Consider the following 22,405-nt stretch of genomic DNA (forward strand, 5'->3'; position numbering starts at 1 on the left):
TTGAGTTAAAATGGAATTTCATTTATACATTGCATTGGAAATGTACATTAAATATCATATCTAATTCAAGTGCACGTTACTCTGAATAATCCATACACAACACTGTCAACAGTTTTCACAAAAGACACATTTTTCAATGCTCTGAGCACCAAACGGGAAATCCGTTTTCCTTCATTTTAGTGGGGATTTTAAATCCTTTTGTGAATTGATCCTTCAAGAGTTGTATTTACAGAAACTCATAATTATGATTGTTTTTTACTTCTACTGAGGACTATCTAAAATGTAAATGTAAATTTCCCACAACTAATATTTATTTAGCATTTACAGACAGTGTATCAAAATAACAAATGCATTTATCAAAAAAAGTGTTTCTGAACCTGTTTTATTGTTCTAAGTAAAGATTTGTCAAAAATACAGAATCCTTTGTTCCAGGAACAAAAAGACTGAAAGCATGCACCGATTAATAAAACATTTCCATGACATGTTAAAAATCTGTTGAAAAGGAAGTACACAGGCACTGAATAATTATGAACACACAACTTTTGCATTTAAATGAATTTTTTTTTTCTTCCAAAAATAAACAACAGTAGTAGCTTAAATGTGGAGGGATATAAGGGAATAATCATACTGATAAAACCCAGTAAGTTCTTGTTTGTGGGTGTGGCACACCACAGAACCGTAAAATATTAATCGGTTTGCTCGTTAGACCAGGATGGAGGAAGGTAATGGGCAACACTGATATGTTTAGTGTACAAAAATAAAAGTGAATGTTTAAGTACAGAGCACAGCCCAGTCACTTGGTGTGTCCAATTCTCACCTGACGATGGACCAAAATGAGGAACAAATGAAGTCTGCAGTATGTCACAGCATAAGCCGACTACAGTATATAAAAGAGAGCATAAATGTATTAAACCTACACAAATTATTTCAAAAGGTTAATCAGGATAGGATGGCTTAAACATAGATTAACATATATGAGCAGGTATATAAAAAGGACTAAAGAGAAAACCACAGGCTACCCAATAATGTAGAAACACGAGAAACCTGCCCTAACAAAAACTGGTGCCGACTAAGCGCTGGAACGATCAAAATCAAAGATCACACCTGGGTCAATCTGATTTAATGGCCATTTCTGCACATAAGCACGAGTCCTCGGGGGAGTGGTCAGCAAGTAATAGCTGGAATGAAAACTGCCAGCCGGTTCATGTGAATATCCTCCTCTCTCTTTTCTGTCTTCTTTAATCACCCTTGGTAAGGAGGTCTTCTATGTAGGCGTCAAGCTCGTCATCTGTGTTTATGTCAATGTCCTAAAAGTGTAAAAAAAAAATATATATATTACTTACTGCGAACAACAATTATATAACAAATGTTTTATTTGACAGACAGCTAAGTGGTAGGGAGTGGAATATTGTTTTGTATTGTATTTGAATAGGTCCTGTTTCTCAGACCCTAAACAAGTACAGATGAAGTCTTACCTCTTGTACTTTTTGCAGGAGTGCTACAATGTTTGTTCGTAGTTTCTGTAGTTTCTCGTCTGCTTCCTTCAGTTTGACCTCATTGCTGTTGCTCTTCTCCTCCACAGCTTTGGCCCTGGCATCAGCCCTGCTCTGGTACGAGTTACACAATGACTGGAGACCTGATTCGTACTGCTGGAAATACTCTTTCTAAATAGAGAAGGAAATACACAGGCACTCAATACTCTGGACAAGAAAACACAATAGTAAGAACAAGTCAACACATTCCCAGATATAGTTCTGCATTCTCTAATCACTGTATTGCTTTCAATGTAAACCTTTTTTTTTGCTTTCAATGTAATAAAAGAAAAAAGTTCTTCTAGTCTATTCTAGTCTAAGGATCAATCTGTTAAACCATCTATTATCCATCTCACCAAAGGAAAGGACACCAACTCCTCAGCGGTCATGCTGTTAACATCGTCCTTTGGGATCCGAAAAGCAGGAGGGAAGAAGTAACGCAGCATTGTCCTGGAAATACAAACTACACAATGAACACACCACAGTACTATAAAAACGACGGGCCCTGTCTGTCACAATTAACACAGTGACTGGAAACAACACCAGCTCATTGTAATCAGCTCACCTCAACATGGTGACGAGACTATCGGTCACCTCCCGACTGGTTCCTGGTTGAGTAGTGTCGGGCTCCATGGGTGCAGGGCCCTTCTCTGTCTCCTGTTGGGTGTCAGGTGTCTGAGAGATTGGAGATGGCGGCCGCATCAACCGGACATCATCACTACCCTTGAACACCCTTCACAAAAGCACACAAACATAGGATATTCATTATCTGGAAAAGTCAACTAAATGTGCCCTGAACAACAACACAGACCATATCTTACCATCTGTCTTTAGGGGTGGATCTAGGTACATAGTCAAACTTCACTTTCCAGCGAACACTCTTTTTATTCGCCTCCACAGCGATGACTTTGCCTGTGTACCACTCCTTGTTGACACGTACTTCAACCAGCAGACCCTTATCTGTAGAAAACAAATACATAGGTAGAAATGATTCTATTAGAGCTTTCGTTTTCCAGTTGAATGTGTAATACATGTTAAGGCCCTGAAACACCAAGCAGACGGCCAAGAACTAGTGGCGATGAAAGCTGACTGTGGAGTCGCCTCATGTAGCCCCATGCCACCTTTGTCTGGCCAAAAAATTGCACTTGAACACACCGCAAAGACTACAGTCGACGGCCAACTACCACGTACATTCTGGGCCTGCATGAGAGGAAATAACTCTTCATGCCAACAGTTCTCTATTGGTCTTTCAAAAAAGGGAAACGAGATAGAAATGTTGCTTTGATACCCACAATTAAACACATTTGCCCGAATCAGCAGCACATAGCCTATGGGCCCTCTGCCAGGAAGACAGCCAACCAAGTTTGGCAACCAAACTTGGACAGACGGCAGACAATCTACTTGGTGTGTCAGGGCCTTTAGTGTAGAGAAGTCTAACATCTCACCTTTCTGAGCATTTTTAGTGTCAATCTCTGGTTCCTCCTGTTGGTGCTTCTCAGGTGCCTGCAAAAGCAAAATGTTAACTATCACTGCAGTGAGTGAAATAGCGTTTACTGAAAAGACAGAAAAAGAGTTAAGAAATTATTTGCATCCCTGTTAATGAAAGAAGTGAAAGTCCCAGTGTGATCTCATGCATTGGGTGAGAATGTCATGCTTGATTGTTAAAAGAGTACGACAACTTCAGTTTCAAGAGAGAAAGATAATCGGACAATACACCCAGATCAGATGAAAGGTTAAGGTTGTGAGAGCAGATTCAGCCCAGCTTTATTTGAGGGTAGTCAACAGAGGGACCAAGCTACCTTTGCTTTACCCCCATGCTGTTGCATGGAAATGGGTTTAGAGATAGAGAGTGGTGTCGTTGGTGTCTGCCGTATAAGAGTAGGAACTCCTTTCTTCTGGGTGTTAACCTGCAAGGTCAAGAGCAGAGGGGCTCTGATTGGAGATTTAGTGACCTAATTAAACCACCTACATGCGATCCGCGGTAAAAAACGCTCTGCGCCGGCTCTGCCATCATTTTCCTGTGGGGAGAGCGCAACGAAATTGCAGCCGAACTCGTGCCGCTGACCTCTTAAGACTCCGTGGCCGGCAGCAATATTGACGTTTACCTGCGCTGCGCTTTGCCTCTGAATGCTCTGTGCCCCACCTCGCAGTTTTACCTCTGATCCTGTTACTTTTCTTCACTATATAAGCCTAATTTTAGCATCACTATCTTGTCAGCTATAAATCCTGTAGGAAGCTAACTAAGCAGTACTTTCTGCAGTTTAGTTTCTGATAAGAACAGTTGTAACCGGGGGGGTGGTCCTCGCCGCTGCATGTCATTCCCCCCTCTCTCTCCACTTTCATGTCTAAGCTGTCCTATCAAATAAAGGCCTCAAATAATCTAAAGCCCCAAAAAATAAAAATAAAACCTTTATTCCTGATAAGCTTTTGGATTTACGTTTGTGTTAAGACACTTGATCTGTAATGGATGAAGACTTTTATGGTACTGTAAACAAATAACTGCCCAAATTCTCCTCTCATTCTCTTTGTCCTTTTCATTTACTCACATTCTAGAAATTAATCCTTTGTGAGAGACAAGTGGTAATGAAGGAGAAAAAGCAACAAGCAGCAGAAAGCGACAGCAGCACACACTATCCCAGTATTGACACACACGGGCTGAGTCACAAGATTACGGTGAACGCTTCAATGGTTTAGGCAGCCAATGTGGTCATTTTATTCTATACATGTGTAGGTTTTGTAGTATTGATATATTTATAAGTTGTACAATTAAACCTTTGAGATACCATCTATCTGACGTGATGCCAAGGAAAGGTTAATCTAGCTCGTGAATTCTGTTGTGTGTTTACCTCGTCCAACTTGGCACGTTTGGGAGGTGAGGCCTTCTCTATCACTTTCCCACGGTTACCAGCTGCTGCAGCCATCTTGGATTTCTTTATCTGAGGTTCTTCCTCTTCACTGTCTTCCTCACTGTCCTCATCATCCTCCTCCACCTCTTCTTCTTCTTCTTCTTCCTCCTCCTCCTCCTCTTCCTCACTGGCCTCCTGCTCTACGATTCTCTTCCGTTGTCCAGCAGCTGCTGGTTTGGCTGATGATGCTTTGGCAGGTGACTAGGTAAGTAAACAGATAACACTGTTACACACTACTCTGCAGACACATTTACTACTTCCCCCCCCCCCATTGGTACCATTGGTGGAGTATCACCTAAACCCTGTAACTTACCCGTGAGCTGCGGCTGGATGGGGGGGTTTTGGCAGTAGCTTTGGGTACAGGCTTTGCTGCAGGTGGAGGAGGCTTTGCTGCACCTCTGGACTTGGCTGGTTCGACTTTGGGTGGTGGTGGCGCAGGGGCAGGAGTTCGGGTGGGGCGCAGAGAAGCTGCACGGGATGGAGGGGGGCTTTTTAAGTGAGCTGGGAGCGGTGGGGAGCGGGGCCGTGTTATGGACCTTTCAGAAGACCTAGTTGCCTGAAGCGACAACATGTGAAACACACAACAAACAGATCAGTGAGATAACAAATGAAAAGCAAGATCAACACCAACAGCAGTGTTCGGCCGCAATCAGACGGGGGCGTTTGCGGGGGCACTGCCTTTCTTATTGAAGATGCCCCGATCAGACCAGTTGCATCTTTTTGTTATTCTTGCTAGGCAACCTTCGAATCACTTGGCCTCAGCCAACCTTTATTTTGCTGTGAAGTTAAACGACATCAGGTGTTTTTTTTCACTATGATTTTAAGTTTGTCTGTCTGATTGGGGCCTTAGTGAGCTACTGTGTGCTTCATTTGTCATTATGAACAAATCAGACGTTGGCCATCAAGTACAGGTACCAGTTCATCTATATTGAATGGCTTTCACAAGGCAATAAAATGTTGTCAAGCAGGTTACTGGTCATATTATTATATATTTATTTGTAAAAAATCTGTAAAATTAGCTGATTCAATTTGACTTAACTTTCAGTAAATGGCGGCATATTCTGAGTTGTGTCTTTTTACTGGGACATTTTCCACTATTAAAGAAAATACAACAGGAAACTATTTTGGTGTGGGGACATAGAAAAGCAGCAAATCAGTTCAAGTTTATTTTCAGCTGCGTTTATACACCTGCAATAAAGTTATTGCTCATATTTCTAGTAGCACAGTAGGTGGAGTTTGTACCTGAGAGGAGCTCTCTGTTGGTTTCATGCTGACTTCCAGTGGCAGCTTCTTTAAATCTGCTGCAGATTTTACAGTGCTGGTTTTCTGATGAGAGAAAAAACAATGTCTGATGTCCTGATGGACATAAAACAGAGTGACAGAAAGAGAGCAATGAGGTACCTGCAAGGTCTCTAGTTTCTCCTGCTGCTGTTTGATTTTCTCTTCCAGCTCTTTCCGTTTGTCTTCAGCTGTCTGCTTGTCTTTCTTCAGAACACCACATGGCAAATTCTGTTTCTGTTCAGTAGCATCACACCTAAACACAAAATACACACTATGTATAGCATGTAGGAACACTACTGCATTGAACGCAAAACAGCAACGTAATGAGACAGCATCACAATTTGGCATATAGTACAGTTGCATATATAATTTTACTAATACTTTAGTGTGAATTGCAACTTAAAGACCATAAAACCATATACTATAAAACAACATTTTGTTTGTACCGGTCCTGTGTGCTGTCGGGGTTCATGAGACACACCCAACTGTCTGGGTAGCGTTTGTCCACTGCATCCATCTGGAATGGCAGCGTTCTCCATTTTAAACATTTATCTGAAAATAAATCCCAGAATCAGCCTCAGTGTACGTTTCTGACAATAAGTTAGTTTTTGAGATAAAGTATGCATGTTTTATGTGTGTATGGATCTGTAACTTACCACACTGAATAGTAAGTGGTATCTCCATGCCGCGGCGTCTCCTGTATCTCGGCTCTGATGATGGAGGTGCAGACCAGCTGGCGGACAGATAGCCAAACTCATCCCAGAACTTCACGATGCCTTTCTGAGCTACATAAAACACACAGACACTCAGCATTTCATACAGCAATAAGTTATTTAATGAAAAGAAAAAATAAGTTAATGTAAAGTGGGCATTTGTGAAGTGAACACTTCCCTATTTGTTCCTAACTGCAGCTGTGCAAGTGTGTGCACACTGGAAATTGATTTGGAAAGCAGTGTAATGCAGCCAGGATGGGCTATGATGGTAGGCTTTCGACCTGTCTGTAAGTGTTGCCATTGTGCACCATTTTTTAAATAAAATGCTGTCACATTGTTTATTATAGCTTTACTGACCTGTTTATCAGAGAAGAGTTTCAACTTGAAACTTTTTCTAGCAACAGGAGCAGAGGGATTTGTTCTATCCATTGTCATTTGACAACTTGTCAAATAGTGACAAACCTGGATAATGATTTTTTTAAATTATTTAAACTGTGCGGGTCAGGTGTTGGCAACAAATGGAACTCTGGCAGTTTAGAGAAACTCACCAATGTTAGTGTCCTTCCAGTACTGAGCTAAATGTTCCCCCATGGACTTAAGTAAATGTCGATACTCCTTAGCATCTGCAAAGTCTTGTTTGTTGTGAGTAGGCTCTAGAATTAAATACGGGACATCAACTACTCCAACCACACCTCCGCAGGCCCTAAAACACAAAAATCACATAAACGTAAAAATATTTCTCTTAATCATTCAAGCATCGCCACTTTTCAATCACTGTGTGCATATTACTCACATGCCTCCCTCCAGCTGGGGCCCTGTTTTCTCGTACATCTTGATGAGTCGAGAACAGTTGTACACAAACATCCCATCCAGGTCCCTCTGTTCAATGTTCACTCCGAATATAAAATTCAACTCCTTGGGCTCCTTTAATGCTCTGAGGAACAAGAAAGTGTTGGGAGACTGACAGTAAATAGACATAGCCCAGCAAAAACAAAGGGTTGCGTTATCTTTTCAAGATACTATTCTATATTAATTCCATGCAAAAAACCAACACATATTGACAAATTTATATATAATTTACACAGCAATCATTTTGGCCAGCATAAATCCTATTAACTGTAAACTTGTAAATCTATAAATAGGAGAAATAACGTTGTCTATAGTACTTCTGTTTGGCTTCGAGAATCCTTCTCTTCATGTCACAATCCCGTCGAAGCATCATGGCTGAATCTTGAACCTTTCTCAGAATTGCCTAAAGGAAGAGAGGGCGCAGGGAGACATCAGTTGAGACACTATAACAACCTTAGATTAAGGCAGAGGTATCAAATTATAATCCAGTTTTTAGACAAAAGAATGATGTGCCGGTTTTAGATTAAAAGCTTGTTTACATAGATAAAACCATATTTGCATTATACAAATTAATCAAAATATCCTCTTTAGTTTACCCGTGAATCTTTGGAAAGGTCGTCTCCTAATCTGGCCTCCAAAGCCATTTGTTTACTCTCTGCCTCTCGGGCTTTTTCTTCCGCTGAAATAAATAACCAAATTGTTACCCAATGAGCGCGAGGGCATCACAACAGGAAAGCAAAATGTAAATAAAAACAGCAAATTTCACCCGTGACTCACCAATCTTAGCAAGGTGATCCGCTTTCTTCACTTCTTGCTCAGCACGAGTTTTGAAACGAGTCGATGTGTATTTATAAACCCTATTAACAAAAATGAATGCTAAGTCTTGTCACTGGACTACAGTATTTACAGACACTGTATAAGGTAGTTATCATATTACCTTGGTTTATATAAACAGCAGGACAGTCTCTTGGTCCTGACTTTATGTCCCTGGATAAAGATCCTCATGCGCGGGTCGATGTACAAAACAGCAGCATACGCTCTGAACGACCTCTTCTCTGGCTTCCTGTGAGAAAGGGAAGGGCATCAACATTCACAACATTTCTGATCAATACAATCAACATAAAATGAAGTTAATTTACAAAATATAATTCCTTTCAGCATGAGTTAGTAATCCCATGGTAAAGGGTTTAATAGTCACTCACACTCCTTCAACAGGTGTCCCAGCCATCAGTATGTCCTGGTGATCTGTCTCTACATCCAGTTCTGGTTCTCTGTTGTCCATCAGCTTCAGATTATAGATAATCACAAGAGTGCCTTTAAACAAAAAAACAACACAAAAGTAAACATTGCAATCAATATCAATCTTGTCATTCCCCAAAAAACATGCTTATAGAAAAACAAAATTACTAAAAAATGTATTGACACAACAGAGATACCTTCATCCACAGAGACACTTTAATCATAATTCTCAAGAGACATTGTTTTTAGAGGGATTTATTATATATGTTCTACTTTAAGTGGTGGAAATAAACTGATGGACATCACAAAATTAATGTCTTCACATGGAGACAAATGTCATATACTTACCACTGCTACTTTCTATTTTGTTGAACTGCTCCATCAGCTGCTGTTCATTTTTAAAAGGTGAGTACTTGAAGATCAGCTCCGTCTCTATGGCGTACTTCTCTGGGTCAGAGGTCAACGGTTCCTTAGTCTTTAGATCCCAGGAGGGAAGGGGCACTATCACCTGAAGAGAGGATCGAAATGTTTGAAAATTAAAAATTAATTAAAATGGGTAGCCAAATGAGTCTCATCAGCAGCAACCTAATTCATAAATATTCAAAATACCTGTTTACAGACTAAGTACATGCATGAGGAAGAAATCTAGTTTTATATCGCCTTCTAGGCTGTGTGGCAGAGAAAATAAATGAAAACATGACTGAACATGTTAACAGTTTTTTTCATTAAAATAAAGTCTCACAGATATGATAAAGAAATAACATCATCATATAATTAAAACACACTGATTGCAATTTTCTTTATCTCATTGATCTTGTTTAGAAAAAATGTTCTCCACAATATACAGAGACATGACTTATTACTGAACTGGGCATCTGTTTTAATGTCACATTGTTATTGATTGATGTTCACAGAGTTGAATTTTCTCTGCGCATCTTCCAGCAGCATGCAGCTGAGTCAGGGGCCTCTCAGCTACTGTTTACATAGGTTGTGTAGCATTTAAACCTCTTTCTTGTGTGCATTCACAATACATTGCTGTTAACTATTCAGAAAAGGGAGCTTGATGACAGATCTCAACCTGCATTGCTCACTCTTCCACTTGCACTTCAAAACTATCAATTAGGCATAACTATTAATAAAGTTACTTGTACACATCCCTAATAACAATGACAACCTCTATTCAACGGTTGACTCTGACCTCATCTAGTCCCTCCTCTTCGTGGAAAGTCCTTGACAGAAAAAGGCAAGTCAGCGTGTTGCCTTTTTTTGTGAACAAGATGAAGTCTTTCCCAATACGCATAGAGCCGCTGTGAAAACAAACATGTTTTAATATGTAAAATAATTCAAACAGTTTACTAAATGCACAATGTTATAATCACACACAAATTAGGAGGTCTTACGATTTCAGCCCGTTTCCATATTGGCCAATCTGAGTGGACTCAGGGGACCGTTTGTTTGACTTTCCAAACTGAATCACATGAGTTGCCTCATCTAATAAAAAATAGATAAATAAAAGAAATACATATGAAAAAAAAAAATCACAACGGACCTACTATAAAGCAACCTTTAATAATTTAGCTTTAAGTGATTTAATAAATTAGCACTTACGAGGGTCCATTCCAATACCATCATCCAGAAAACAGAGAGTGTAGCCGCCCCGCAGCTCTGGCTTTTTTTCTGTCAGCAAATCAGGAAGGTGAAAAAGACATGTTAGAAGCAATGAATGAATGTGCATGCTTCAGTGTGTGAAACTGGGGGAAGTTATTCGGAGGTGTACCTGTGTAGATATCTATACGTGTGGCATTGGCATCTCTGTAAAAGAAATAAACAAACTGTGAGACTTCCTACTTAATACAAGAAAGATAACTGGCTAATGATAAAGTTTTCCAGGCTGTATCATCTGTCAAAAATGATATGCTATGTTGCAAATCAGTACCTTGAATTGTCCACAAGCTCTGCCAAGGCTCCAAATAAGAACTCGTGGGTTGTCCTGAAAACAGACCACTCATTTTATTAATTCAATATATTGTACTTGAATGTAAAGAGTAATATAACTTTGAGTTAACAGGGCAAGATGATCTGAAAAAGTATAGGAGATACTTGTTGCCAGGATCGGATCTCCACATTAATATTACGCGTTAGATTGTTATTCCATTACACAACCTGTATTTCCTCACGTCTATTGAGAGATATGCATTAATGCAAACAGAACAGAGGATTTTCATTTAACAATGTATGCATTTAGTCACCAAAACATTTCAAGCATGGTCTGGGTTTTGCAGTTAGGCTATATCACAAGAATTTGTTTAGGTCTACTTCTTGTAGCAATGACGAGATAAGGAACATTTGTCCCATCTTTACTTCTGCTATGCACAAAAATGCAACTGCCCTTTAAATCCATGACAGGGATTGTAGTGAACCACGTCATCCATAAGTGACTGTTTTCTTCAGACCAACCATGACTGCCGTTCAATGAATTTAGTTTGTCAGACAAATTTCAAATTGCAATATTACAAGATTCCATCACTAGGGCTGGCACCTTTTGGTCGCTTGGTCAACTGGCTATTCAAATTCTCACTGGTTGGACCATCTCTTGTGCTACATTCATAATAAGGCCCTGTTTTCACTAAAGTGTTTTTTTCCCAGTTGGAAACACCAGGCACTCTCCTGAAAAGGCCCAGCTGAAAGGGCCTAAAAAGTAAAAATGTTGACATAAAGAAGAGTACTTGCTTTGGCCCTTGCTTTGGATTAAGGTAAGGCTGAAGCACGATAAGAGAGAGAGAGACCCTCCGGTCTATGTGGCCACCAGTATTCATTTTATCCTCCATTGTTGTTGTTCAGCACTTGTACAGGAGAATGTGATGGTTAGTCTTTGTGGTTTTTGTCCAGCCCCTCCTCCATTGTGATTTGATGATTCAGAAAAAAATGACAGTGACACACGCAGCTTTTTACCCCAAGTTGAACATTTTTCAACTCAGAAAAAAAAGCTATAGTGCAGCGCTTAGTGCAGAAAAGACACTTTGTGCCTAGTCACAGTGCTAGTGTTTGTAGCATAGTGTAAATACGTGGCTCTCCCATCGCAAATAATTCAAAATATTGGGTGGCATCAGGGGAAAAACAAAAACCCCTCTGGTGGACACACAACCTTACGAGGTAGAGTGCGCACAAATTTTAATGCACTCTGCCACTGATATTTGAGGCTTTTGATGACAGCAGCTCTGGAAATGAATATGTACCTGAAGCTACTGATGATCAGGAATTAGTTTATGTGCCATTTATTAATCTGATCATAAAGGAGAACCTAAACATGAGAATGACAAAGTTAGCTCAGGCGGTCAAGATACCATCCCAAGAGAAGTCAGGACTGATAGAACCTAATAGAGTTAACTCAACTTTGCTGCTTTAAATACGCAAGTAGTTTTCCTGGCCAAATGTCCAACTTGGGAAACAAGATGTAACAAGCTATCCACTCTCCTAAAAAAGCTTGGCCTTTGGCTGATGTGGCCATGGCTGGAAAAAAGGAAATAAGTGCCACGACTTCCAAATGCTGTCAAGTAGGCAACATGTAGGCAATGTGTAAGGCAGTACATAATAAAGAAGAAATACAACAGGCTACACTGACATAAGGCTGTGCTCGATTGAAGAAATTCTCAGTCGACTAATACTCATTCAATTGTATTGACTAATCGATTAGTTGATTTAATGGACCGATCTGTAAATCAATTCTCCGCAAAGAGTCATGCAAAAGCACCAGTTTAATTCTTGCGTTTACCAGAGATATGTTCACACGTTTCTTGGAAATAAGTTATTCTGCATGAAAAAAGCATAAAACATGACTAATCGACTAAAGAAATCTAAGTTGACTAAGACCAAAACAACCGATTAGTCGACTAATCGACTAAAAGGGAGCAGCCCTACACTGACATGGGAGTATATTCTCCTCTTCTTAAACAGATGATCAGGTTTAACAGGATTTAACCTGGTTATCTATTCAAGTAACAAGTAATAGGTTGGTGTAAGGGATATTTATAGAGTTAAGGTGTAGTGCTAACTGTACTAACAATGTTAGGTGTTGATCTGTTGTAACTTTTTCCGCCATCTGTGGGCCTGGAAAAAATTTTCATATAGATAAACTGGTATATGTTGTATCTATCCTCTAGTTTAGGGGTGGCGAACCTGTGGCTCTTGAGCCGTATGCGGCTCTTTGCCGGATCCTTTGAGGCTCTTACTGTGTGGCTGGGGGCTGTGTTATTGGTGGATTCTTTTTTTTTTTTTTTTTTTTACTTTTTGAAACATTTCAGATAAGTAAAAAAAATAAGCATTTGAATGCATCTGCCAATACATTTGCCAATTATTTTAAAATAAAACATAATGCAGCAGAGTTTTTTTATGGACAGATTCTGCAACCTGAGGAAAAAAAGCAGCCACAGATCACCTTCCTCATTAACCCTTTCACTGCTGATTGTCTGAAAGCCCCTCTAGTGACAAATGAGTGAAAGAGTGGCCACAACCAAGTACAACCAGACCTAAAAAGGATTGTGGATAACAAAGACTGTCAGGTTTCCCACTGAGTCAATCTAAATAAGAAAAAAAAAAAAACTATGAAAATTGCTATGTATTATGACTGTCATTAGATCTGGAAGTCACTGTTGCTGTTGTAATGTGGATGTGCATGTGTGGCTTTTTGCTATGGTGCCTTTTTTTGTGGCTCTTTATGCTGAACTGGTTGGCCACCCCTGCTCTAGTTGGTAGTCTGTAATATTCACTGTCATGTTTAGTACCAAGTTCATAAGCACATAGGCTATTAATTACCAGCATGACGGTACTTACGAATTTGTGTGCAGGTACTCAAAGGTAAGCTGAGCCCTGCTCAGGTTGCTGTAGCTGGAGTAGGACATGGCCACACACTTATTTTCGGTTTCCTTCCTGGTCTCCTGTTTATCTTCTTTCTTTCCAATCAAACTCTATTCCAGAGCTTTCATCCTGAAGAGGAAAGAAAACTATCATAGGTCTTGTGTATATTTACCTAACGTTAACGTTACAAGGTGCCATACTCCAATAATTGACACCATGCACATAATCTGACAGCAGTTAATGTGGACACTTCACAACAAGTTAAAACCCACACCTTTATTAAAACCTGCCCCATGTGAGGGGTACCACGTGGGAGGCCTAACGTTACTTGGGAATAACAAGATTGTATGGCAAAGAGCAAATACCGCGTTTGGGTAATGTTAGCTATGAAGACATTCACGTTTATGTAACGTTATTCATGCAGAAGTCAGTTATTGGTCTAGCTAGGTCTCTGTGAAGTAAGGCCAAATAAAGTTCAGTGAAGAGCGTATGATATAAACGTTCCAAACGTTATGCAGCAACTGTTACTAACGTTTGATGTTAAGCTAACATATCTAGCTAGCTAGCTAGGTAAGTTAACGTTAGCTAGCGGATAACCCTAGCTAGCTAGCTAGGGTTATCCGTAGCTAGCTTCACACTGCTTCACACTGTGGAAACATGTAGCCCTAACGAGTACTTTTCACCGACTTCGCAGACCGTTTCATATGACGGTGACTTTGTAGTGGTTTCGCGCTAGTGCAATACTCCGTCCATGGAAGAATACATACTTTGTAACGTTATGTTTCCTTTTCCCTAACATAAAACAATCCGCCAGGCCGCGAAGAATCCAACCACTTCGACGTACTTGGTTCCCTTCCTGTGGTCTGAAGAAATCCCGCCTATATTTTTTCTATACTCAACCAATAGGAAAGCATTCTGTAAAGATTCCTAACGATGATTGGAGAAGAAATCCTGCTACGTAGACGAGGTCATCAGTCAGCCAGCCCGAGCCAGCCATACAATTAATTGTATTATGTAATTTCATGTATAAATTGAAAACACTGACTTACAGGAGACAATTTGTTTATTGTGAAAAATGTGTTTATTGTGTTTGTCAACTGATGATGTTGGCACTGGGACCTCTCTATTGTTTATTTAGACAATAATGATGAACCAGGCATATACTAAACTAAACCATTGACACCAATGAAAAAAACAAATTCAAATCCCAATAATCAATTATTTGGAATGTTAAACTGTAATGTAAAGTGTTATGGTTATGGTATGGTATTAGTGTTATTTGAATTGTTCTGGTCTTTCTAAAGAAAAAGTAAAGCCAAGAATTAACACATTTGATCGCCGTCTTCCATTGCTGGTCCTGGCTCCAAGGAAAACCGATGTAAGATAAGATAAGATAAACAAAAACCTTTATGATCAGGTAATGTAGACAAGTTTGTAAGGTTTTATAGTTTGTTGTCATTTAGATGTGTAACTGCAAAAAGATGGTGTGTGCATTAAGTCAAACCTAAACGGTTATATTAACAGCATTCCTTGACTTGGCAGAACCAAAAATGAAACCGGTGCTGGTTATTTATATATAAAAAAATATATATGAATACACTTGATGAAAGTTCCTTAACTTCAGTCAGATTTGCAATAATAGTCAAATTCACATTGGAAACCTAGTATTTATATTTTTCACTATTAATGTTTAATTCTTGCTAAAACTAGAAAAATAGTGTTTGAAAACAGGATGCCTTCTTGACCGCAGTCATCTGTTTCTGAGCTCCTGGACACTCATTTACTCAGTCTGAAAGACGGCAGTTCTTAACACTGATAATTTTGATGCACACACTTTATTATGTTTAGTGTCCTGTTAACTCGTTATTAAACTATTACAAACGTCTTTTATCATAGCAGCAGATGTTACATCCCTTTTCTTTTTCTCATTTCAACAATAGACATTAGAAGGAGACGTTTGGGTGTTTCTTCAACATTCCCTTTTTAAAGTTTCTACTACTCTGCAAGGAATATAACCGTAGATTGTAAAAAAAAAAAAAAAAAAAAACTGGACGTAGCTTCCGGGTCTAAATAACTGTATCCAATGCGGAAGTGCCTTAAAACACTGCCAAAAGACACTGGCCTAGCTGTATCATCCTCCCCAGCTCCATCCTCTTGGCCAAATATGGTCACGTCCAATTTCAAAAGGCAAGGCAAGGCAGCTTTATTTGTATAGCACATTTCAGCAACAAGGCAATTCAAAGTGCTTTACATGAAACATGAAACATTAAAAACAGTTAGAAAACAATTAAAAACAATTTCAAAGCATTAAAACAATTAACAACAATTTAAGATCATTAAAAGACAAGAATAAAATGTACAGTGCAGTATAAGAATTTTAAAGAAAGAGCAGTTAAAAATAGGTTATTTAAAGAAAGGCAACATTAAAAAGATATGTCTTCAGCCTGGATTTAAAAGAACTGAGACTTGCAGCGGACCTGCAGTTTTCTGGGAGTTAGTTCCAGATATGTGGAGCATAAAAACTGAACGCTGCTTCCCCCTGTTTGGTTCTGACTCTGGGAACAACAAGTAGACCTGTCCCAGACGACCTGAGAGGTCTGGGTGGGTCATAGTGTAGTAGGAGATCAGAAATGTATTTTGGCCCTAAACCATTTAGTGATTTGTAAACCAGCAAACGTATTTTAAAATCAATTCTTTGAGGCACTGGAAGCCAGTGTAAAGACTTCAGTACTGGAGTGATATTCTTGGTTTTAGTGAGGACTCGAGCAGCAGCGTTCTGAATCAGCTGCAGTTGTCTGATTGATTTTTTAGGGAGATTTGTAAAGACACCGTTACAGTAGTCAAGTCTACTGAAGATAAAAGCATGGACAAGTTTTTCCAAATCCTGCTGAGACATAAGTCCTTTAACCCTTGATATATTTTTAAGGTGATAATAGGCTGATTTTGTAATTGTCTTAATGTGACTTTTAAAATTCAGGTCTGAGTCCATGACTACACCAAGATTTCTGGCTTTGTCTGTTGTTTTTAACATTGTCGTTTGAAGCTGAATGCTGACCTTTAATCGTTCCTCTTTTGCTCCAAAAACAACCACCTCAGTTTTTTCTTCATTTAATTTAAGAAAGTTATGGCACATCCAGTCGTTAATTTGTTCAATGCACATATTCAGTTGTTGTATTGGGCTATAATTCCCTGGCGATAAGGTTATGTAAATTTGTGTGTCATCCACATAACTATGGTAACTTATTTTGTTGTTTTCCATAATCTGAGCCAGTGGAAGCATGTAGATGTTGAACAGAAGAGGCCCCAGAACTGAGCCTTGGGGAACTCCGCATGTCATATTTTTATGCTCAGATGTATAATTACCTATAGACACAAAGTAGTCCCTATTCTTTAAATAGGATTCAAACCACTTTAGTACTGAGCCAGAAAGACCAACCCAGTTTTCCAATTGGTAAAGTAATATGTTGTGGTCGACTGTATCAAATGCAGCACTGAGATCAAGTAATACTAAGACTGAAATTTTGCCACTATCTGTGTTTAAGTGGATGTCATTAAAGACTTTGACAAGAGCCGTCTCAGTGCTGTGGTGTGGTCGAAAACCTGACTGGAAGGCATCAAAACTATTGTTGAGTGATAAGAAAAGGTTGAGTTGTTGAAAAACTGCTTTTTCTATGATTTTGCTTAAAAATGGAAGGTTTGATATCGGCCTATAGTTGCTCATTAGTGACGTGTCTAGATTGTTCTTTTTTAGGAGTGGATTGATGACTGCAGTTTTTAGGGCCTGTGGAAAGATACCTGAGAGCAGAGATGTATTTACAATATTTAGAAGATCAGAAGCCAAACAATTCGAAACACCTTTGAAAACACCATTGTGTCATATTTGATTTTGTTTTGTGTGAACACTGTGACAACACATATCCTGTACTTGATATGGAAGCACTGACTGTTTGTCTAAATTTCAGAATTTTGTCTGTGAAGAAGGTGGCAAAGTCATTGCAAGCCTTGGTAGACAACAGTTCAGATGCTACTGGTACTGAAGGGTTGGTTAATCTATCGACAGTAGCAAACAAAGCACGTGAATTATTATTGTTTCTGGCAATAATGTCAGAGAAAAAGGACCGCCTTGCATTCCTTAGTTCCAAATTATAAATGCGAAGTCTTTCTTTATAGATGTTATAGTGGACCTGGAGATTAGATTTTCGCCAACTACGTTCAGCTTTTTGACACTCTCTTTTTTTGTTCTCACCACTATAAAATTTCTCCATGGAGATCTTTTCTTACCAGAGACAGCTTTGACCTTAGTGGGAGCAATAGCATCAATAACATTCGTAATTTTACAGTTGAAATTATCTACAAGCTCAGTGACTGAGACCCCTGAGAGGGTGGGTGTAGAGGAGAAAAGCTGAATGAATGATTCAATGGTGTTTTCAGTGATATACCATTTTCTGATTAACTTTGTTTGAACACTTTTGGGCACCGAGATAGTGCCGTTAAAGAAAACACAGGAATGATCAGAGAGAGCAACATCAGTCACCACAACCTTGGAAATGTTTAGAACCTTGGAGATAATCAAGTCCAGAGTGTGCCCCTTATTGTGCGTGGGCTGTGTCACATGCTGAGTCAGTCCATAGCTCTCAAAAACACAACATAGTTCTTTGGTTCCTCTGTCCTGGGGGTTGTCAACATGAATGTTGACAACCCCCAGTAAAAGACCAAGATGGCAACAGCCAAAAGCCCAACTCCAGGCTAAAACCAAGGGTTACAATAATAAGAGGTTGCCTCTTACTATTATAACCTCTTTGCTAAAACAGTACTCTACAAACCAATGGGGGACGTAACTGCTGCTACGTCCAGTATTTTTTATACTCTATAGATAGAACACAATGAAGGCAGATGCAAGAATACTTGTGGAACTGTAGATCTGGCATCTGGATTCAATGAGCTTTCAGTGTCAGATATGTACATTTGAGTTTAAAACAGACAAACTAGCCTAGAATACCCAAAGAACTTTGGTCCAGTAACATTTAGAAAGAAAAAAAAACATCTGCTGATAGGAATACATTATTACAAAAACTTCTTTCCCAATTTAAAAAAATATTAGATTTAGCTTTTTGACTCAATTAGATCTCACTCTGGTGAATGCAACACATTGTCCATTTTCCACAAGTCATTGAGAGTCATTCTGGGAAATGAAGTAAACATGGGACGCACTGCATATAAGAGACTGTACAGTGAATGTATTACCAGTCATCAGTGTAGGCATTACCAGCTAAAAAGTTGTTCCCATTACAAATATACTCTTCTCTATCACAACCCTGTTACTCACTTGGATATCATAGAATACTTCAGTCCCCTATTACAGGGATGCTCCACTGGTTAAGTATTGTACTTTCATAAAGTTGGGAAACTTGGAAGAGGTGGATTAAAAATGTTCAGAATTGATGCAGCAGAAGATTAAATATCTTCACTTCGCTGGATGCTACATAATATCTTGTCTCCAATCCCAAGCGAAGATAACTACCAGGGTTAATTTCTGTAACAAGCTCCCTCCAGTGCTACTGAAGACGTTATACAACAGTTTTCATAAACTATTCAGAACTCCCCATGACATTTTTTTTAGATAGAAGTAAATTAAAGTTTATTGACAACTTAACTATTATTGATTAAACCAAAACTATGGGAGTCTGGAGGTCTGGCCAAAAAGAAGACATGAAAAACAATTTCTTTTGTCAAATTGGTGGGATAACCCTTTAAAAAGTAGTGACACATATCACTCTTCTCTCTCCAACACCAACTGATTTGTTGAGGATGCAGCAGATGAAAAATGTTCAGCGGTCTATCAAGGGCTCCTGCAAATAAAGTAAAACAGTACGGTTAGGTTAAGACAGTATCTGCACATTTCACAACATGTGTAGACACCAAGTCATCTAGATGCTACTTAGATAGAGATGTTCTATCAAAATGAATAATCGTTACCATTGTCAGAGATACAATAACAAAGTGGTATGGTAATATAGGATATGACTATTACATTTTGTGGATCCAGTCCATTCCAATGGTAGCGGCGTAGGGTTGGATGTGTCAGACTAGCAGCTACACAGAGTAACAAACAAACTCCTAGCAGACACACACTGACTTCCAACAGATGTCGCACCGCCACGCTCTGCTCCACCTAAAGAATAAAAGTAGAGCATGACTAACAGGTTTACAAGACGGTACCTGTATTACAACTGAGCAAGTTAGGTTGTTTATGTGGGACACGCTGTACCGGTGTTAACATGACTGTGAGTGTAGGGTCGTTCTTGGAGCGTAGACTGTAGCAGGTTTGTGATGCTGTAGGCAGCTGGTTGCTCGCTTCCACATGGATGGGTGAAATGTTGTTCTCAGATGCAGGGCACTCTGGCGGAAGTCTTCATTAAAAGTACACAGTATATGCATGAAAACAAAACAAAAGAAATACAGACAGACAGTTTGTTTATGTACTGTAATGGGAAAAATCAAATTTAAGCATTTACTTTTGTAAACCTTATGTTTTATTAGCACATTGCATTTGTCTTTTTTTGAGGTAAGAAAAGAAAAGTCAAGTAATTCCTACTTGTGGATTGGAGTTTGTTTAAACTTCAGAGACAGAGTCTGAGTGAAAGTGTATGCACTTTGTGTGAATTGATAATCCACAAGGCCACAAAGTCTAACATCCTCCTTCTCCAGATCCGTTCCTCCCTTGTCAGTTTAGATGTGCGGGGAGCGTGACCCCAGCTGGGGCAAAAAGGGGCAGAGGATTAGATGAAGTGGTTTTATGACGTATGTCTGTTTCTTTCTGTTAAATGCCAGTACTGGATCTATATCTTTACTGTCGCCAGAGAGAAGGGTCTAAAAGGTTTTCTATCTTTATTGTTAGAAAGAATGTGCAAGTCATGTATACAATTGATTGTTTGAACGTCACTCCCCTTTTCCCAATGTGCATTTAAGCTCACCGTTTCATCTCACTCATTTGAAGAATCTTTTCCACACCGAGCTACGTGCTTCTTGTGAACTTGTGTTCCTCCTATTTGCAAATATATCTTTAATAAAATACAAAAACCCAACTTGGTTTTAGTCTCAGACTGTCTTATTTGTTTCAACTTACTAAACTCTGAAAACTTCCCCCCCTGCTGCAAAGGAAACTTCCACAACAGTACCTAAGTAGTTGGTAATTTAAATTAAGGAAGCTTAGAAAACCCACACTTTAGAGTGTGAATGAACTTACAGGCTCATGGGCAGGAGGTGTGTTTGGGCATTAATGGTGAGGCAGGTGTAGGTATCATTTCCAGACAAAACCTCTAGAGTCACATTAACAATTTCATTGCCTGGGGAGTAAAACAAATGATCAAGGGTGAGAATTTAAGATTATACACTACTTCATGTTACAACAAAACCAATGCACTGCAATACCAACCTCCAAGATATAATTGACTGGCTCTCAAGGCAGTCTGTAAACCAAGGTATTTTAGAGAGCCACTGTTTGAGTTGGTAGTCACAGCCAGAGGAACCTTGAGACGCAACATGGTGAGAGAAGGAGTCTTTGTAGAGTCAACTGAAATGTTTCTATCCATCAGAGGAGAGGGGACTGGCGAGACAAGCTCAGATGTACTTGCATTGGCTTTCACACACAGCTGGAACTTAGATAAGGAGGCCAGCAGATGGTTCCAGTCCTTAAAAGAAAAAAGGTGTATGATTTGCACATCAGTATTCAGGACACACTGAAACACAGTAGCAGTAACAGACTGCACAACATTGTGTTTTATTTGCATACAAGAACTTGTCCTCTTAAAAAGGATTGTGACCAGATTTTATTGTAAAACATCAGTCAACTTCCATTCTCTAAAATGAATTGAATTAAGTTAGTCCTTACCTTTGCGGTGTCAGGGTTAGGCAGAGTGTGAGTGTAGCTATAAGAGCTGAGGCAGATAAATGAGATAGCCAAAGTCAACAGACACAGGAAGAATGTAACCCCAGGAGGATTTTGGGATACATAATCTCTAAGGTTGGTTAACGGCTGCCAGAAACCCATCATCCAGCTCCACATACACCTGGGCCAAGCTGTAAACAGAAATCAGTTACTTTGGTTTTTACAGCTTTTCATCCACATTCAGTAACTTTTGGTAGTGCTACTGGGTCTGTTTCATGAACTTTAGTCCATTGTTGGAACAGGGTCAAAACATTTGTTCAACCCCACATGACTACCATTCAGATATTTCTTTAAGTGTATGTACCTCTTTTCAGCATAGTGAAATTCTTAACAAGCAACAAAACAAACTGATATTGCTTTTAGTTGACATATGCCTTATGACTTTAATTGTAGCTAGATATCCAGAAGCAAGGCTTTAACGTTGAACCTTTAGAATCATTGACGGAAAACCACCTTTACATTGATGTTTTCAGTAAGACTGACAGGGTCCAAAATGTACTTTTCTGTTGGACTTTTACCAGCCACTCAATAGATTAACGTTACCATTTTTTTGCTGGTGAGTAAAGCAAATCTAAAGTTACCGGCCACTCGCATAATATTTTACCAGCATTTGGCTGGTAAATGGTGGTAATTTTGGACCCTGACGACGGATAACATACATTAGCCAGTTTTGACTACAGAGCAACAGCTGACGTGTAACCATAGAACCATATCAGTCAACCAGCTCCATTGAAAGCAAACGCTGAAGTTTCTGCAAGGGTATCTGTCAATGTAACGGTAATGTTGCTAACGAATGATAACTTCATACCTTGAATTTGAGCAGTCTTTTCTGATCACGTCGCCAGTTTTGGTAAATGACCGAGTTTCTTGACGGTAAGTGAACCGGGGTTCGACATTTAAGATGTTTAAAGAGAGACTTCTCTTAAAACATCCATGATCACGACAGCGATCAGTGCATTCAAATGGCGCGTTCATGCCACCTCGGAATAACAGGGACCGCCCCCGTGGTTACGTTGTTTTTCCGACTGGCAGCGGCGTTCACATGGTCGGCATGCCTGTTCTTCTTCTTCTGTTATATTGGCG

General features: G+C 39.4%; 2 protein-coding genes across 3 annotated transcripts; both read right to left on the bottom strand.

The window, feature by feature from the left end:
- Positions 1–366: 366 nt before the first annotated feature.
- On the bottom strand, positions 367–14,256 carry morc2 (MORC family CW-type zinc finger 2). Of its 2 annotated transcripts, XM_028578446.1 has the most exons (28): positions 14,142–14,256; positions 13,351–13,503; positions 10,457–10,510; positions 10,298–10,332; positions 10,129–10,197; positions 9,921–10,011; positions 9,719–9,827; positions 8,869–9,028; positions 8,484–8,595; positions 8,219–8,344; positions 8,059–8,138; positions 7,878–7,960; positions 7,599–7,684; positions 7,226–7,366; positions 6,981–7,135; positions 6,376–6,504; positions 6,166–6,271; positions 5,840–5,972; positions 5,681–5,764; positions 4,752–4,994; positions 4,379–4,639; positions 3,332–3,439; positions 2,978–3,035; positions 2,354–2,492; positions 2,098–2,265; positions 1,889–1,982; positions 1,476–1,664; positions 367–1,307 (listed from the first exon to the last, which is right to left on the bottom strand). In XM_028578446.1, the coding sequence occupies exons 2-28, from the start codon at positions 13,416–13,418 to the stop codon at positions 1,239–1,241; spliced, it is 3,150 nt and encodes a 1,049-aa protein (XP_028434247.1). In that variant the 5' UTR covers positions 13,419–13,503; positions 14,142–14,256; the 3' UTR covers positions 367–1,238. The 2 variants fall into 2 exon arrangements, with proteins under 2 accessions (XP_028434247.1, XP_028434248.1); XM_028578447.1 differs by lacking the exon at positions 3,332–3,439.
- Positions 14,257–18,589: 4,333 nt separating this feature from the next.
- Positions 18,590–22,329, bottom strand: zgc:158398 (insulin-like growth factor-binding protein 3 receptor). Its single transcript, XM_028578530.1, has 7 exons — positions 22,131–22,329; positions 21,266–21,453; positions 20,810–21,065; positions 20,621–20,720; positions 19,643–19,784; positions 19,406–19,546; positions 18,590–19,223 (listed from the first exon to the last, which is right to left on the bottom strand). Exons 2-7 carry the CDS (start codon positions 21,437–21,439, stop codon positions 19,203–19,205), a joined length of 834 nt encoding a protein of 277 aa, XP_028434331.1. The 5' UTR covers positions 21,440–21,453; positions 22,131–22,329; the 3' UTR covers positions 18,590–19,202.
- Between the last annotated feature and the right edge of the window lie 76 nt (positions 22,330–22,405).

The sequence above is a fragment of the Perca flavescens genome, chromosome 5 (genome assembly GCF_004354835.1).
Source record: "Perca flavescens isolate YP-PL-M2 chromosome 5, PFLA_1.0, whole genome shotgun sequence".
Taxonomy (NCBI): Eukaryota; Metazoa; Chordata; class Actinopteri; order Perciformes; family Percidae; genus Perca; species Perca flavescens.

What these genes read in the sequence shown, in the direction of transcription:
- zgc:158398 (XM_028578530.1), bottom strand. Translation starts at nt 21,439, where the DNA reads ATGTGGAGCTGGATGATGGGTTTCTGGCAGCCGTTAACCAACCTTAGA. An exon ending in CACCTCCTGCCCATGAGCCT is followed by an intron (nt 19,785 to 20,620) that starts GTAAGTTCATTC and finishes CTTTTAATGAAG; the next exon opens with ACTTCCGCCAGAGTGCCCTG. An exon ending in ATGGACTGGATCCACAAAAT is followed by an intron (nt 19,224 to 19,405) that starts GTAATAGTCATA and finishes CTTTATTTGCAG; the next exon opens with GAGCCCTTGATAGACCGCTG.
- morc2 (XM_028578446.1), bottom strand. Translation starts at nt 13,418, where the DNA reads ATGTCCTACTCCAGCTACAGCAACCTGAGCAGGGCTCAGCTTACCTTT. An exon ending in TATGGAAACGGGCTGAAATC is followed by an intron (nt 9,828 to 9,920) that starts GTAAGACCTCCT and finishes TTGTTTTCACAG; the next exon opens with CGGCTCTATGCGTATTGGGA. An exon ending in AACGTGCCAAGTTGGACGAG is followed by an intron (nt 3,440 to 4,378) that starts GTAAACACACAA and finishes TTGACCTTGCAG; the next exon opens with GTTAACACCCAGAAGAAAGG.